Here is an 18,675-nt window from a genome sequence, read left to right on the forward strand (position 1 = left end):
TTCTGGATTAATAGCTTTATATACATGAGCACAATATTCCCATCATTGGACATTAAGAAATCATTCAAATTTAAAATTCTTTTGAAAATGCACAAAATTAAGTAAAATAAAAGGTAAAATAAAACCTCAATAAAATTCACTACTTATTTTATTTTTCCCTTATTTATCCCTTCCTGTGTTTTTTGCATTTGAAACCAGTACTTTTAATTAAACTCCCAATGAAGCTTGACTTTAAGCCAGCTCGGTGCCTGACAGTCAGTCAACCTTCAATAAAGGAGATTTCCTCCCTTCATTATCAAATGCTTGATTTTCATCTAAGAAGCGATGCTTTCCAGTTTCAACATGAAACAGATAAACATTAGGTGGATGAATGAGTAAACTGGATGGGTCTTTGTGGTTTGTTTTTGTATAAAAGTATTAAAATTCTATGGCATATGTATTTAAACATTAGTCAAAGATAGTTTTTAAAGCATAAATATTTCAACTATCCATCATTTTGGATAATGCATGTTATTGCCAGCTCCTCCATTATGCTGCCTGCGTTTTTAAGACTGATCTAATGTGTGCTAAGAACATTGTTCTCTCTTTCAGACTAACTGTGGTTTTGCACCAGAGATGCCTTGGCCACAATCACAAGGAAGTACAAGCCAATGCCAGCGTCAGAGCTGCTTTTGTGCATGCCCTTGGAGATCTATTTCAGAGTATCAGTGTGCTAATTAGTGCACTTATTATCTACTTTAAGGTGAGTTTGAGTTTACCCACCATCCTAGTACTTATGTAGATTAGGTAGTACAGAAGGTAGTACAGAAGCTGACCCTCCAACATTAAAAAGAATGGGCATCCTCTGCTTACCTATACAAACTACTTTGCAAAGCTAAAGCAAGCAAGCAAACACTCAACCATGGTGTTAAGATGAACAGCAACAAAACTGTGAATACCTTCAGGTTCTTGGGTTATAAGCAATAGGGAACATCTCTGGCTCACTTTAGCAAAAAGTATATTCATTGGCTGAAATTTATTGGATGTGCTCCTAGACAGACATCAAAGTAGAAATAAGGGCAAATTTTGATATCTAGATTTTAGAAACGATGCAACTTCTGTCCCAGACACCACACTGAAATAAATGTGTCTCAACAAATTTTTTTTGTTTTTGTCACTTCTGAAGAATGATATTTCTGTGAATGGGAGTCCAGTTGACCTAGGTTGTGTCTTGTATCTGCTGCTTGGCTGAAGGGAGGTTAGAGTACCTGATTTATTGTTCCACCAGTATTGCCCACAATGGAGGAGAGGTAACTTCTCCCCCAAAAGCCAAGGTGCTAATGAAAAGTGGGAATGACTCCCCGGTAAGCCTCTGACCCTAAACAAATAAATATCCACTACAGATCTCTACCTGGTAATACTGATAACAGAGATGGGTTAGCAGGCAGAGAATGGAGAAGAACGTTTAGCTTTGTCTGTTTGCATCACAATTGTCTAATTTGTAGAGACAGCTTTTCCTAAAAAAGTGAAAACGTGGAAATAAAAATTACAAAGACATATCTAAATTCAGTTGAGCAAAATGATCACTGAAAGCTTTAGGTCTAAGGCAAAACTAGTTTGAGGGTCCACTTACAGAAGTTGTGTTGATACTGAATTTCTTAAAGATAGTGGAGTGCAGACTTTTCTGTGGCATGGAACTTTCCCAAGGGTAGAAAAGCGGACATTTCACCCTGAGGCTAAGGGTTCCAGTGAGGAGACTGAGCAAAGATGATACTTTGGTTCACACCCTTAAGACTGCATCAAAGATGCCAGCCTTGAGTATGTGCAATACTTGAGAGGCAAAGAAAGAAACTCACTCCAGTCAGCCAAGAGCATAGTCCAGCTGTATGCTGGCCACATGCAATTTCTGAACAAGTTGTGTCCTTTCTTCTGCTCAGTATAATTAAGGCCAAAAAGTCATTGGATCTTGTGGGCATATTTGTGCTTACTTTCGTCACATACTCTGTACTTTTATTAATCTGCAAGAAGTTAAATCAGGTCTCTTGAGAGCAAACTTAAGAATATTTTTCCTTTTATTTCTTAAATTATGGGGAGAGCATGACTTGTAGTCTCACTTCTTTATTTGCTGGTAGTTTAAAGCTAAAAGGAAGGATTGAGTCTTCAAAAACAAAGTCTTGCCTCTGAGTTGGATGACACATGTCAAAAGAGTGAATGAGTGACAGAGAAGGAAAGACACAGGGAGGTTTACTTATTTTATTAATCAGACTTTCTGAAAGAGAGGTATGAATTCAGTTAACCAAAATCCCTGTTTTTTTTTCTAGCCAGAGTATAAAATAGCCGACCCAATCTGCACATTCATATTTTCCATCCTGGTTTTGGCCAGCACCATCACTATCTTAAAGGACTTCTCCATCTTACTCATGGAAGGTAGGAGTGATTTTATTATTACTCCCAGAGTCAGTGTTTTCTCTTCCCTAGAATCACAAAAGGGAATGGCTCACTGTTAATTTGAATTATGGGAAAAATTTAAAGTGAAAAGGAATTTTTGTGAAAACAATCATTTGATTTTTTTCATATGGGAACAAGTAAAAAGAACTGGCTTCTATTCTTGCTCTAGCAACTGTTATGTAATATCGCACAGTGTAAAAACAATAAGTATAAACACCATGAGGAGATACTACAAAGATATAAATATACCTGGAAAAGACCTAAGGAAAAAAACTACATAAATTTACCCCCCAGGCTGCATTAGAGCTAAACATTTTTATCAAATTTTATCTCAGAGTAGAATAAAACAAGGGTGACCTTTAATTTGTTTGTCCAGCAAGTGTTTATTGAGCCCCAACTCTGTGCTAGGTAGTGTGCTCAGAACTAGAGTTACAGAGATGAGCAGAGCAGAACACAGATCTCTTCTGAAGTTCTGGTCTGTAGTGTGCTATGAAGTTCAGGTGTCTGCACTGTTCAATATCAGTATGGCCTCCTGGGAACAGGGTGCCACTAGGTTGCCTAAGGAAGGGTGAACTGGCACAGATCAGAAACAGAGCAGATCAAAGCTCTCATGCTGATCAGTAGTGGGATTGTGCCTGTGAATAGCCACTGCCCTATAGCCTGGGCAACATAGTGAGACCCTGTCTCTTAAAACAAAGTATAGTAAAATAAAATATGGGCTGGGCACAGTGGCTCATGCCTATAATTCCAGGAACTACAAGTTGGGAGGCTGAGGTGGGAGGATTGCTTGAGTCCGGGAGTTTGAGACCAACCTGGGCAACATGGCAAAACCTTGTCTCAACAAAAAATGCAAAAAATTACCTGGGCATTGTCGTGCATGCCTGTAGTCCCAGCTATTCAGGAGACTGAGATGGGAGGATCGCTTGAGGCTGGGAGGCAGAGGCTGCAGTGAGCCGAGGTAGCACAACTGTACTGCAGCCTGGGTGACAGAGTAAGACCCTACCTCAACAAAATAAAATAAATAAAAAAAAGCTTTGTCCTCATGGGGATAATACTCTAATAAGGGGAGAAAGAGATTATTTAAAAAAATTACACAGAAATGCAGTAGTGGGAACTGCTACAAAGAAGAGGTGTGGGTCTTTTATTAGAGATCTTAACATGGCTGAGAGCAGGGGCCAGTGGTCCCAGAGGCTTTGCTGAGGCCTGCTCTTAGCCCCATAGGATCTTATGTTATTAACCTCATTATCTACAGCCCCATTATCATTATCCTTGACTACTCTCCTGGGCCTGTGAAATTTCTGTCTGGCTCTTTGAGTCTTCCAGCTATCCAGGAATAGATCACATAAATAACCCTCACTGCAAAGAAATCCATCCTTATGCCTAAAGCTTACTGCCTGCCTCCTCTCCCCCATTCTTCAATTTGGTGATTTTCTTTTCATTTGGCATAAAATGGTTGAAGAACTACTGGTTTCTGCCCTTTCTAGGCTACATCTTTACTGGCAGAGTTAGCTCAGAGAGACACATCATATAGTTGAAAAAGCAAGGTCTTTGTATCAGACCCACCTCCATTCAAATGCTAGTCATGCAAGTTTCTAGCTGTGAGACCTCAGACAATCTCTGAACTTCAGTTTCTCAACTCAAAAATGGGAGTATCACATCCACAATATAGTGCTGTTGAGAGGATTAGATGAAATAAATGGCATTGCGTCTAGAACACAGTAGGAGCTCAGTAAATATAAACTCTCAGCTAGCATTTTGGGTTGACTGGAATATAGGAAATATGAAGCTACATTGTGGAGATAAACACTGTACTGTATATTTATCTGCACAGCAAGAAATTCTCAATTTTTGCTTATAGACTGTGGCCATATTACCAGTCAACCATAGATGCTGATGGCCTCAGAAAGGCCAGATAAGAGAGTCTTGATCAGAATAAATCCATCTTCATCACCAGAAGAACTATTCAGTAGTACTTGGAATGGGAGAACTACTGACTCCCATTGACATTATCTTAGAATATTAAAGTATGTCAGAGAGTGACATCAGCAAGATGGCTGACTAGAGATGCTGGGGCTAGTCCCCCCAGCAAGAAAGGGCCAAGGCAACAAATAACCAGAGGAGATTTGACTGAAGCATCAAAGGGAAAGTGTGGGAGTGCAACCTAGGTGTCCAAAAATAGATGAATGGATCAAGAAAATGCAGTGTATATACACAATGGAATACTACTCAGCAATGAAAAAGAATGAAATCCTGTTATTTGCAGAAACATGGATGGAACTGGAGGATATTATGCTAAGTAAAATCAGCCAGGAAATGAAAGTTAAACACCACATGTTTTGGCTCATATGTGGGAGCTAAAAACAAATTGTTCTCATAGAAGTGAAAAGTAGAACAGATAGCAGAGGCAGGGAAGGGGAAGAGTAGGATAGGGAGAGAGTTGTTAAAGGATGCAAAATTACAATGAGATAGCAGGAATAAGCTCTAGTGTTCTATAGCACTATAGAATGACAAGAATATAGTTAACAATAATATATAGTTTCAAATAGCTAGGAGGAAGATACTGAACATTCCCAATACAATGAAATAATAAATGTATGAGATGATGAATTTGTTAATTACCCTCATCTCATCACTATGCATTATCTGTATGGCAACAGCACTCTGTGTCCCATACATATGTACAATTATCATGTCAATTTAAAACTGTTTAAAATTTAAAAATAAGGTTTATTGGAGACCTAAGGTACTTGATTATATTTACAAGGTGATTTATCATTGCTACATTGACCATTCATAATTAACAAATCGTATTATTTTCTATCTTACATTCCAGGAAAACAGGTATTATGAAGGATTTGCCTAAAACTTTTATTAGACTAACCCAGCAGTTCTCAAACTTTAGTGGCGTCAGAATCACGTGGAGGTTTATTAAAACACAATTCTTGAGTCAGTATATCTTATTGGGGAGTAGAAGGGGCAAGAATTTGAATTTCTAACAAGATGCTGGTGCTGCTGGTCCCAGGACAATACTTCAGGAACCACCGGACTAATCTTTTCGTACCACTGAAGGGATTCCCACATGCTGGGCCCTGGGAATGGCACCTGTAAAATTCAGTCAGAGCTAGAAGTTTGCATCATATCAAACATTCAGATGATTGAAATATCCAGACATTAGCTGATTTTTTTTTTTTTGTCCAGCACATTTTGACATAAGGTAGATCTGGTCTCAGAGTGCAGTTACCTTCAGAGACAGCTCACACTTTGTTAGCATTCACTGCTAAGTATACATTTAAAGGTTTGTTCTTGGTGGTCACTACAATTGTTGAAAGATGATAGTGTTGACAACAGTGAAATGGATAATGGAGTCAAATGTCACAGAGTAATAGTGAATTTTCTGGCTCTAAACATGAGAATATTTGGTTTGTCAAGCCACAGAAGCATCCATTTTCTTTCCTGAGCGCTGAGTGCTGAGCTGCAGCTGTTGTTGCTATTATGGAAGTTATTGACTTAAAGAAAGATAAAAGACAAGTTGGTGTACAATTTGAAATGACTTATATTCCGCTTTTTTTTGTGTGTCTCACTATAGCTCTTCCCTGGTGATTATCTTTCTTATTTTACTTCAGGAAAAGTGCAGAGACTGGACTACGTCAGCTAATTATAGAAACTGGCAGATAACTCCTTTCTGGAAAACACTTAATTTTTAAATTAGGTTTTCAAACTATGTTAGTATAGTACTTAGTTAAATTTAAAAATAATACAGAAAAGTATGAAATAATTTTAAAAAGTCTCCTTATATTTCCATCTTTGACTTCTCAGTCCTGTTCTTCAGGGATAATACCTATTAATAAGTTGACATTTATCTTTCCAAAGATATTTGTGCATTTGCATATATATATATATATATACATGTATATGTATATGTGTATGTGATGTATGTATGTACTTTTTTTATAAAAATGGGATTACATATTGATTCACATTTTTTTCTCTGCACCTGGCATTTTTCATCTGGAGATCTTTTATATTAGCACATACATATATATACCCCATTCTTCTTCACAGCTGTAATTACTCCACAGCATGGAAGTACTTGCATGTGATGGACATTATAAACAATGATGTAATTACCACCCTTGTACATATATATTTTTAGCACTTGTATATCTGTGGAATAATTCCTAGAAGTGATATTGCTGTTTCAAAACTTACATGCTTTATTAGTATATTTTTTCACTGCTCATAAAGACATACCTGAGACTGGGTAATTATAAAGAACAAGAGGTTTAATGGCTCACCGTTTCACATGGCTGAGGAGGCCTCACAATCATGGCAGAAGGCAAAGGAGGAGCAAAGCCACTCCTTACATGGCAGCAGGCAAGAGAGCTTTTGCAGGAGCACTCCCATTTGTAAAACCATCAGATCTATGAGACTTATTCACTACCAGGAGAACGGTATGGGGGAACTGCCCCCATGATTCAATTATCTTCACCTGGCCCCACCCTTGACGTGTGGGGATTGTTACAATTAAAAGTGAGATTTGGGTGGGGACACAGCCAAACTATATCACATGCATTTCAAAATTTGATAGATATTACCATTTCTACCAAAGATACAGTATCAATTTCTTTCCCCTCAACAGCATATGAAAGTGCCCCTTTCCTCACATCGTCACAACCACTGAATGAACAAACTGTTCATTCTTTTCTACTCTGATAGGTGAAATATTATATCTTATTGATTTCAAATGCAATTATTTAATTATGAATGATGTTCAGTGGTTTTTAAAATACATTTATAAGTCTGGGAAGTTATTTATTAAACACTAATTTAGATATTTTCCTGGATGCATTAATATTTTTTCAGACTCCCCCCCAAGTAAAAGAAAGTTCTAGCATGTGATGGAGCATTGAGGCCAGTGGGGCCATGCCTCTTGCCTGGCAACACTATTTGTTATAATAAAATAAGTCATGGTGGACCTGTGTTCTCTATAATAGTAATGAGATGAAGGAGACAAGTGAAAAAAGGGTAGTAGGATCATGACTTAATTTCAAAGGGCCTAGATGAATGATAGCAGGTCTTCAAATGGTCAACAGAACTTCCCCAAAGAGATGACACACATTAGGCATAATAAACAGTGTTTTGATTGCAATTCCTAGACTCTAGTATTTGCATAACACTTTAGACTCAGAGCACAGACATTGGGATCTGATATCCCTGATTCTGCCACTTCTCTGTGTGGCCTTAGCAATGTTCCTTAATCTAACTGACCCCAATTTCCTCTTCTCTAGTTAAATAAGAATTGTAACCTTAATAACTAGCTTATAAAGTTTTTAGGACTATTAAATGAGATAATTGCTATATATAAAGTACTTTGCACAAACTTTACACATAGTGGGCCCTCAATAAAAGTTTGTTATTATTATTATAACAATTTTACCCATGACTTTTATTCACACTGTATGGCTAATTTGAGACAAGAACTCCTTTCATCTGCTTCTAGGAGCCTAGGTCTTTTGCCACTCACAGGGTAAAATAGCGTGATGACCAGCTCTTTGTTACTTCCCCAAACAATATGAGGTAGGATTAAAAACTCAGCTCATGCTGTAGAGAATTTTGAGTTAACTCCAAGGAGGAAATCCCCCATGAGCAAGGTTCTTAGCCCATTTTTGCCTAGTGTTCCATTATTGGAACGCTAAGCATGTGAGAGTTATTTATATCCTGCTCAAGGTCATTGCCAAGGTCTGATTGCAAAAATTCAAAAAATTGCAACCCCAGGCATAAATGGGTTAAATTTTTCAAAAGGAGGGTTAAGGGTTCCCCATTTCTTTAAGTAGATGGTTCTCAACTCTAGCTGTTCATTATAATCCTCTGGGAAGCTTTTAAAAAATGCTTATGCTCAGGCCTCCCATACCCAGTGTATTAGGCTGTTCTCACCTTGCTATAAAGAAATACCTGAGACTGGATAATTTATAAAGAAAATAAGGTTAATTGGCTCATGGTTCTGCAGGCTGTACAGGAAGCATGGTGGCATTTGCTTCTGGGGAGGCCTCAAGAAGCTTCCAATAGCAGCAAAAGGCAAAGGGGGAGCAGGCACGTCACATGATGAGAATGGAGCAAGGACAGGGAGGTGCCACACACTTTTAAATGACCAAATCTGGCAAGAACTCACTCATCATCACAAAGACAGCACCAAGCCATGAGGGATCTGGCACCATGACCCAAACACCTCCCACCGGGCCCCATCTCCAGCACTGGGGATTACAATTCACCATGAGACACTGACAAGGATAAATATGCAAACTATATCACCCAGAGATTCTGATTTAATTGTCTGGGGTTGGGGCTGGCTTTGGTATTTTTAAAAACATATAGTAAGACTAGAGAACCACTGCAAAGCAGAGCTGCTCAGTGGCTCATGAATGTTGGTGTAGTGGTTCTCAATCTTGGCTGCCTGATAGAAGCACCAAATGAGCATTGATGTTGGGCCTTATCCACAGAGATTCTGATTTAATTGGTCTTGGGTGTAACTTAGTCATCAGGATTTCTAAAATCTCCTCTGGTAATACTAATATGCATCCAAAGTTGAAAACCACTCTGAAAGACTTTCGATTTCGGAGCTTCATCCATAGAAATTGCCTTTTAGGTCTGGAATGGAGTCATGGTTCATTTATTTTTAATAAACACCCAAGGTGTTTGTGTTGTTTGTACATAACTGAAGTAGAGGCTAAAAAAGGGCTGTACTTAGACATCTCTTCTACAGCATCCTCCAATGTAGCTAAAATAATGGAAAACTTACAAACCGAATAAGATGGTATTATACAATGTTAGGATCCTCTATTAGCACAGTTCACTAAATGACCTGTTGGGTGACTAATCTTTGTACAACATTGTTGTTCATAATGATTAGATATTTTCTGAATTGCTCCTCAAAGATCTCTGTGATCTATGTGTTGTTCTTATCACCCTTATTTTACTACAAATGTGCTGAGGATCAGAGAAGTTCTGGGATTTGGGTAAATTCACAATAGTTGTCATCAGGATGCTAACCCATGATTATTTGATACCAAATTTCATGTTATTTCATTTTACTTTCCAGAGTGTATATAAAGATGTTGGAAAAGGCACAGTTAGTTTAATAGTATACTGTAAAAACTAAGGATAATTACCGTTGTTGGTTATTGCATAGTAAATTGTGCAAGTATTCTGAGTGGGAATTTTTGATTGATGGTAAACCTTGAAGTAGTCAGTAAATCTTATTTGTAAACATTTGAAGTAAGAAACCAGCAAATGGATGAGCACATTGAAATTTTGGTGAGGACTTTGCAGCTTGTTTAGGTAATTCTATGAGCTGTATCTAGTTGAATAACTGCAGCCTCCATCTCTTCCCTTTTGTCAGGTGTGCCAAAGAGCCTGAATTACAGTGGTGTGAAAGAGCTTATTTTAGCAGTCGACGGGGTGGTGTCTGTGCACAGCCTGCACATCTGGTCTCTAACAATGAATCAAGTAATTCTCTCAGCTCATGTTGCTACAGGTCAGTGAGTTTTGTAAACACCCTGGAAAAAATTCAGTCCTTGTCCTGTAAAGTCAGTAATTTCCCTCCTTTTTGTAGAGCTGCTCTTATTGTCTGTTGCTTGTCAAAACACTATAAAGTGTTTTCTATTACCAACGGCCTCTGAAACCAGCCCACTTATTGATGTTGTCATAGCAACAATGATACCCACCACATTCTTGGGGCTGACTGCAGAGGGCCGAGGACAGACAGAACAAAGGACTAAAATGCAACTGCCGCTTCAAGGCCTTGGACTCTGAATATTCAACTTCATCTGTTTGGCTAGGTGCCCTATCAGTCAAATAATAGGAATGAATTAAAAACTTAATTGAGTATCTCCTATGTATAAGATGTTTTTCCTAGCACTGAAAATAGGAAGATGAAAGAGACACAGGCAGCCCCCACTCTTAAATTTCTAACAAGCTAATGGATGTGCTAATAGGAATTATGGTGGGTTCCCATACTGTATGATTAGAAATTCTGTAGCCATGTGAGAAAATTCTTATAATACTAGGTTTATACTAAAAATTACTTTTTCAAGAAGTTAATTTTGTCTCTGATATGTCCTAGAGCTGGGAGGATAGGCAGTGGGAGGGCATTTACTGCCTCAGGAGAAAGCTCAGGCCAAGGATAATACATTAGGCTGCTAAAAAATGACTCAAGGAGTTACTTAGGGGCAGGGGACAGGAACACTAGTGACGGTCATTTGAAAACTGTGCACTTTCTCAGACATCCTCATCTTCTCGAAGGGGCTCAGGTCTGACTTCAGGGAATTTACAGCATTCACTATGCCAATATTTCACTGCAAATGGAAGAATCTGGTAAACACTCAGGTTGCTACCGAGGAGACTTTACAGCCTGCTGATAGCATTTGGGACAGGAAGAAAAATGGCAGTGAGGGTTGCTGCTCTAAGAAAGGTCTGTGGGGAGCTCTAAACGCTTCCTGGTTCCTGTCACTACCCTTGATATAAATTCTGATTACATACAAGGCCTGCAACCCAGAGATCCCTGGGAGCTGGTGAGCAGGGCTGTATAAGAAATAATAGTTCTGTCTTGGCTTTTTCCAGGGCTTGTCTCCCCTTCCATACTAAGCTCCTAGGAATGCCAGACTCCAGAGATAACAGTGGACAGAAAGAGTTCCCATAGCGACAGGGCACTTTGCTGCACTAGAGTTTCCCCTGCCTTGTCTGTGTGAATGTAGCTGATTATCAGAGCAAATGTGGCTTCCTCTGAGTGCCCTGCCTCTGCCCCACCCCAGCAGGTCAAAGACAAAGTACTTGAAGTTGGAGTCACAGCAGTCGCCCATGCATGTGCAATCAGTGCTAATCTCCCTGTGGTTCTTTATCAACAGCAGCCAGCCGGGACAGCCAAGCGGTTCGGAGAGAAATTGCTAAAGCCCTCAGCAAAAGCTTTACGGTGCACTCACTCACCATTCAGATGGAATCTCCAGTTGACCAGGACCCCGACTGCCTTTTCTGTGAAGATCCCTGTGACTAGTTCAGTCACACTGTCAGCTTCCCAAATTTGACAGGCCACCTTCAAACATGCTGCTATGCAGTTTCTGCATCATAGAAAATAAGGAACCAAAGGAAGAAATTCATGTCATGGTGCAATGCACATTTTATCTATTTATTTAGCTCCATTCACCATGAAGGAAGAGGCACTGAGATCCATCAATCAATTGGATTATATACTGATCAGTAGCTGTGTTCAATTGCAGGAATGTGTATATAGATTATTCCTGAGTGTAGCTGAAGTAACAGCTGTTTGTAACTATCGGCAATACAAAATTCATCTCCCTTCCAATAATGTATCTTGAGAACACATAGGTAAATTTGAACTCAGGAAAGTCTTACTAGAAATCAGTGGAAGGGACAAATAGTCACAAAATTTTCCCAAACATGAGAAACAAAAAATAAGGAGAGCCAAGTCAGGAATAAAAGTGACTCTGTGTGCTAACACCCCATCACTTGGTTCTCTCACCAAGCTGTAATGTGATTTTTTTTTCTACTCTGAATTGGAAATATGTATGAATATACAGAGAGGCACTTACAACTAATTTTTATTTACTTGTCACATTTTGGTAATAAATCCCTCTTATTTCTAAATTCTAACTTGTTTATTTCAAAACTTTATATAATCACTGTTCAAAATAAAATATTTTCACCTACCAGAGTGCTTAAACACTGGCACCAGCCAAAGAATGTGGTTGTAGAGACCCAGAAGTCTTCAAGAACAGCCGACAAAAACATTCGAGTTGACCCCACCAAGTTGTTGCCACAGATAATTTAGATATTTACCTGCAAGAAGGAATAAAGCAGATGCAACCAATTCATTCAATCCACGAGCATCATCTGAGCACCGCTTTGTGCTAGACATTGGTCTTAGCATTGAAACTATAAAGAGGAATCAGATGCAGCAAGTGCTTCTATGTTCTGGTAGCAACTCAGCACTATCTGTGGAGAGTAAACTAAAGATGTGCAGGCCAACATTCTGGAAATCCTATGTCAATGGGTTTGGTTTGGAACCTGGACTTCTGCATTTTTAAAAGTTACCCAGAGATGCTTCTAAAGATGAGCCATAGTCTAGAAGATTGTCAACCACAGGAGGTCATTGAGTGGGACGGCTAGACACATACACAGGCAGCTACAATAGTATCATGAATTGCAGTGATGTAGTGGGGTATAAAAGGAAAGCGATGGATATTGCTGGATGGGCATGGCCAGTGATGTTTCATGTCATTGAGGTGACAGCCCTGCTGGACTTTGAATTACATATGGAGGCTCTCCAGGAAGACGAAGAAGAGAAGGACATTCTAGAAAAAAGGAAGACTAGGCACAAGGCACACTTATGTTTGTCTGTTAGCTTTTAGTTGAAAAAGCAAAATACATGATGCAAAGAAAACTCTCCACGCTGTGATTTTTAAAACTACATACTTTTTGCAGCTTTATGGTTATGAGTATTGTAGAGAACAGGAGATAGGTCTTAGATGATTTTTATATTGTTGTCAGACTCTAGCAGGGTACTAGAAACATAGCAGGCATTAATAATTGTTGAGGCAATGACTCTGAGGCTATATCTGGGCCTCGTCATTATTTATCATTTATATTTGTATTTTTTTCTGAAATTTGAGGGCTAAGAAAACATTGACTTTGACTGAGGAGGTCACATCTGTGCCATCTCTGCAAATCAATCAGCACCACTGAAATAGCTACTTAGCATTCTGCTGAGCTTTCCCTGCTTAGTAGAGACAAATACACTCATCCCCCACCTAAGTGAGCTTGTTTAGGCAACCAGGATTAGAGCTGCTCAGGTTCCCAACGTCTCCTGCCACATCGGGTTCTCAAAATGGAAAGAATGGTTTATGCCAAATCACTTTTCCTGTCTCAAGGACCACTGAATGGTTTTGTTTTTCCATATTTTGCATAGGACACCCTAAAGACTAGGTGACTTGGCAAACACACAAATTTTAGTATAATTATTTGCTTCTGCTTCTTTTTGAAAATCATGTTTAGATTTGATTTTCAGTCAGAAATTCACTGAATGTCAGGTAATCATTATGGAGGGAGATTTGTGTGTCAACCAAAGTAATTGTCCCATGGCCCCAGGGTGTTTCTGTTGTTTCCCTGAAATTCTGCTTTTTTAGTCAGCTAGATTGAAAACTCTGAACAGTAGATGTTTATGTGGCAAAATGCAAGACAATCTACAAGGGAGATTTTAAGGATTTTGAGATGAAAAAATAGATGCTACTCAGGGGCTTTATGCACCATCCATCAATTCTGAAGTTCTGACTCTCCCATTACCCTTTCCCTGGTGTGGTCAGAACTCCAGGCCATAGGAAGTTAGTGGAATCATGTAGTTGAATTCTTTACTTCATGGCATTGTATTCTCTCCAGCTATCAAAACATTAATGATCTTTTATGTCTTTTTTTTGTTGTTATACTTTAAGTTCTGGGGTACATGTGCAGAACATGTAGGTTTGTTGCATAGGCATACACTTGCCATGGTGGTTTGCTGCACTCATCAACCCGTCATCTACATTCTTTTATGTCTTTCAAAGCAACACTCTGTTCTTCTGAGTAGTGAAATCAGGTCAACTTTACCACCACCCTCCATTTTAATATGCTTCACCGTCACCCAGCACCCACTTAAGATTTATCTAGGGCTCTATGGTGATTTTAGGACCCATAAAAGAAATTTATGCCTTCCATATGTTTGGTTACAGATGGGAAATGGGAATGTTGAAGGACATGAAAGAAAGGATGTTTACACATTAAGCATCAGTTCTGAAGCTAGATTGTCTGAGTTTGAATCTTAGCTCTTCCCTTTATTAGCTCTGTGACCTCGAGCTAGTTACTTAAATGCTCTGATCCTCTATTTCCTGATCAGTAAAACCTCCCTATTCAAATTTGTGAGAGTTTAATAAATTAGGACACTTAAAAAGGTTGGAGCTGTGCATAGCATGTAGTTAGCGTTCAGTACATATTAAATGTTATTTTTTATTATGTACAAACATTAGTGGGCATAGAATTTTAAATCATCTCAACTTTTGAGAAATTTTGAGTTATCAACACAGTTCCCACAAGAGAGTGGCAAAATTATTGGTGAGAATTAAACAGCTGTTTCTCTGAGGAAGCAATGGAGGCTTGCTGGGATAAAGGCATTTACTGAGAGGCTGTTACCTAGTGAGAGTGATGAATTAATTAAAATAGTCGAATCCCTTTCTGACTGTCTCTGAAAGCTTCCAGTTTTATCTTTGAAGAGCAGAATTGTCACTCCAAGGACATTTATTAATAAAAAGTACAACTGTCCAGTGCAATGAAGGCGCAGTCATAGGTCTCCCAAGTCTTACCCTGTTCCTGTGAAATATCAAGTCCTTCGCTTTTCTCTGTCATGTAGCCTCAACTTTCTCTGACCAGGTGCATTTCCTTCTCTGGTTTCTAAATTGTCAGTGGCAAATTTGGATCACTTAATATCTGTTAAATTTTGTGACCCAACAAAGTCTTTTAGCACTGTGGTGTCAAAAAGAAAAACACCTCCCAGGCATATACATTTTATAGATTCCTGGAGAATGTTGCTCTCCAGCTCCATCCCCACCCAATGAAATAAGATCCAGAGAGTGTTGCAAAGAGACAAGCCTCATTTTCCACAATTAGCTCTAAAGTGCCTCCAGGAAATGATTTTCTCAGCTCATCTCTCTGTATTCCCTGTTTTGGATCACAGGGCAATCTGTTTAAATGACTAATTACAGAAATCATTAAAGGCACCAAGCAAATGTCATCTCTGAATACCCACATCCCAAGCTTTACAAATCCTGCCTGGCTTGACAGTGATGAGGCCACTTAACAGTCCAGCGCAGGCGGATGTTAAAAAAAATAAAAAGGTGACCATCTGCGGTTTAGTTTTTTAACTTTCTGATTTCACACTTAACGTTTGTCATTCTGTTACTGGGCACCTGTTTAAATTCTATTTTAAAATGTTAGTGTGTGTTGTTTAAAATAAAATCAAGAGAGAGTTTGGGTTAAGTCATCATCTTTTTATCACCAAAATCATGGCAGGACATGTTTTTCATGACACCAGTGAGGATTGTAATGAGAATACACTCTTTCAATCATTTATTGGACGAGATAACTCATTTGGGGAACATATTTGTCTAAGAGAGATGGAAGATAATGTGTTAGAATCAGGGGTGCTTTTGAAATCATTCTGGTCATGGGCATAAAACCCCAATGGAGGAAGAAGATGGTGGTCAGAGGTGGTAGGAGCCCTTGACAGTTGTAAAAAAGGAACTTGTGCTTCTTCAACCATAAAGGCAGGAAGTGATGAGAGATGTCAAGCTGAATTGCATCCCTTTCAGAAGTGTCAATCAAGTCCTGGAGACAATGTATCATTATAATTGCCCTATATTTCCTTTATTCAAAGGGGTACCCATTTGTTAAAAACATAATTATCCTATTTACAGCCATTAAAACCCTATGGTTGTTATACACAGTCCAATAGTACTATCGGACATTATTTCCCTGAATCTGTAGAGTTTAGGAGTGTTTTGGGGTATTGCAGAAGAAGAAAGGACACCAGCTGTACTGAAGATATTGTAAACCATGGTGAGTTAACCTGTACAATGGAATTAGGATCAGATGCAAATTTAGGGTCTCCTTTGAAGTTAAACTGCATTCTTCAAATGGGAATCAGTAGAGATTTAATGAACTAATGCCCTGGTTTGTTTCTAACTCCTCCTCCGTTTTTATAGCGATGAATAGGGGATTTTATTGGGCATATATGTGGGATTGATGAACAAGAATTTCTGTCATTGCCTTATTCTCCACTCCAAAATTGCCTCTGACATGGCAAAAGTCCATGGTCAGGAAAATAAGAATACCCTGTGTTGGCATTTCTTTACAGCAATACTTTCTATGAATAATTAATGGCCCAGAAAGATGAAGCCTTTTTTTCTGGTTTCCACCTACTCATAAAGTTCAGCACCTTATTTCAACTTGGATGGGGAAAGGAGAGCAGATTTCCCTGGCTCAATAAGCTCTGAATTCATAAACAAGAAGCAGATTCCCTTTCCATTCAATCTCCAATCCTTTATAAAGATAAAGCTGTGGAGATGGTCTTTCAGGATCTTAGATTAGATAATTTTTCATGTTCTAATAATAAAGTTATGAGGGAAGCACTGTAATCAAACATAGCTGATGAGAATACACAATTATTTTTATTCTTTTTCTTATCCTCCTCCTTTTTCTTTCTCCTCCTCCTCCTCCTCTTCCCCCTTCGTCTTCGTAGCTCTTAAACACTGTAGACTTTACCACTTATCCTTCAATGATAGAATTCTTTTTGCCTGAGAATAAACATTTGCACAATAGTAGAGAGATTACAATATATAGATTTTGAAAAAAAAAACCCTCAAATTCTATACTCTGAGACTTTTGTTAATTCAATTAATGTATTCATCAATCAACTGCAAGTCAAAACAACATCAGGGAGTAGAATATTGCTTTAGATACATTTGTATTTGTCCAGAATACTTTTATTAATATTTGGGATTAAAACACTACTGAATTGCTAAACCCTAAGGGTCCTGAAAAATTCAGTACTGATATTGTAGGCATCAACTTTAGGAAGTCAACACACCTGCATTGCTTCTCCCTTGAAAAATATATTTCATTAAGATACTGTTCATGTGTAATCAAATCATGGAATAATTTACATTTCCTGATGAAATCTTCCTGTTTATTCCAGAACTTGGTAGGTATTTCACTTTACTTTCCTTCTCTCATTACTGAGATGTCAGTTGCTGCACTGTACAATGGTAAATATTGGGCAATGATGTGAATATTGGTGTTAGGCTTGGACTGTAGTGCTGGAATAGATCTCGGAAGTAGAGCCAAGAAAGATTAGAGGGGAGGATGCCTGTAAGATGGGGCAGGATTAGGAGTTTGGTATTAGGCAAGTTGAGTTATTAAACAAGCATGTAAAGACGTCAAATAGGCAGTTGTTTATATGAGTGTGGGCTAGAGTTACAGAAACAGTATTTTCATCCCAGGAGAGAAGTCTGGGCTGCAGTTACAAAAGTCATTATCTTGTCAGGGCCACACAATTACACAGGTGTTAATAGTAATGAAGGCCCTTCCATCTTGTCATTGCACCATCTGGAACATTATTTAGCCTCTGAGGTAGTGGGGGAAGAGAGAGAGGAAGGGAAACCACATCTTAAATTTGTTACAGTGCCTTTTAAAATGGACGCTTTTCACTTCTGCTTGGAGTTCATTGGCCAAAATTAATCACATAGCCCTAACCTAACTGAAGGTAAGCTGGGAAATATAGAGAAACACATGGGTTCCTGATGGGTATTAACTGCCATCAACCCACAGAGAGAGGAGAGAATTGCTGGAGTGGCGTACATGAGGAAGCAAGAAGTGATGGAATCTAGTGCACAGGTCGTGTGCCTGGTTCTAGATGAGAGTATTTATATACAACACAGAGCTTTTGCAATAACAGAATTCTGCTGGTAGATGGCTAGGTACGATGGAGGCAATCTGGCATTTTCTTCTGATTGCTGCATTTTTCTAAGTGAAGTAGGAAGCAAGGTTATCAACTGAGTGTGACAGTGAAAGTGGAGGTATTAGTGATGTAAAACAAGAGGAGCAGGAGTGAAATTGTCATCTAGGAGAGTGGAGAGTGAAAAGGCCATAATGAAAGTAAGATTGCCCGGTTGTGCCAGTTGTTAAGCTATTGTCTCTCAGCCCCCAACTGTCTCCAGTATTCTTGGCTTCATGATGCTGGACGCAGGGACTGTGTTAACTACATTTCTCCTTTGCTGACTGCCCCTTGTTAGGAGGCCCTAGAGGGAGATCAGAAGCCTAGAGGGAGGAAAAGGGGACTTTCTTCTTGTTTTGTTTCCTGCTTGATCCTTTCTCAAACAGTGTCAACCCAGTAATACTTCTTCACCCTGGCAGCAGCACTTCATTCTCTTTTCCTGCAGTATTTCCAGTTTGCAGTTTACCCCAAACTCAAAGAACCAGCCTCAATACATCCCCTCAGAGAAAAGTACCAGGTTACTATACTCTTTGCTTAGAGGTCTAGATCCCAGCTCCATTGTAGCTTCCACCAGGCTAAGATATCAGCATTAATTAATCAGTGTCTCCTCCTCAGAGGACAGTGTTTTAGCTTGGGGTTTACTCCTCCAAGCTTCTGGG

The 18,675-nt window shown here is 38.9% G+C and overlaps 1 protein-coding gene across 2 annotated transcripts in view; it reads left to right on the forward strand.

The window, feature by feature from the left end:
- SLC30A8 (solute carrier family 30 member 8) overlaps window positions 1-12,084 on the forward strand; it is a 228,884-nt gene extending 216,800 nt beyond the window's left edge. For both annotated transcript variants that reach the window (XM_054499601.2, XM_054499602.2), the window contains 4 exons: window positions 592-742; window positions 2,301-2,406; window positions 9,824-9,958; window positions 11,328-12,084. In XM_054499601.2, the coding sequence (XP_054355576.1) occupies window positions 592-742; window positions 2,301-2,406; window positions 9,824-9,958; window positions 11,328-11,473 (538 nt within the window). In that variant the 3' untranslated portion in view covers window positions 11,474-12,084. The remainder of the gene's footprint in view (window positions 1-591; window positions 743-2,300; window positions 2,407-9,823; window positions 9,959-11,327) is intronic.
- The last annotated feature ends 6,591 nt before the right edge of the window (window positions 12,085-18,675 follow it).

This window comes from Pongo pygmaeus, chromosome 7, assembly GCF_028885625.2.
Source record: "Pongo pygmaeus isolate AG05252 chromosome 7, NHGRI_mPonPyg2-v2.0_pri, whole genome shotgun sequence".
Classification (NCBI taxonomy): Eukaryota; Metazoa; Chordata; class Mammalia; order Primates; family Hominidae; genus Pongo; species Pongo pygmaeus.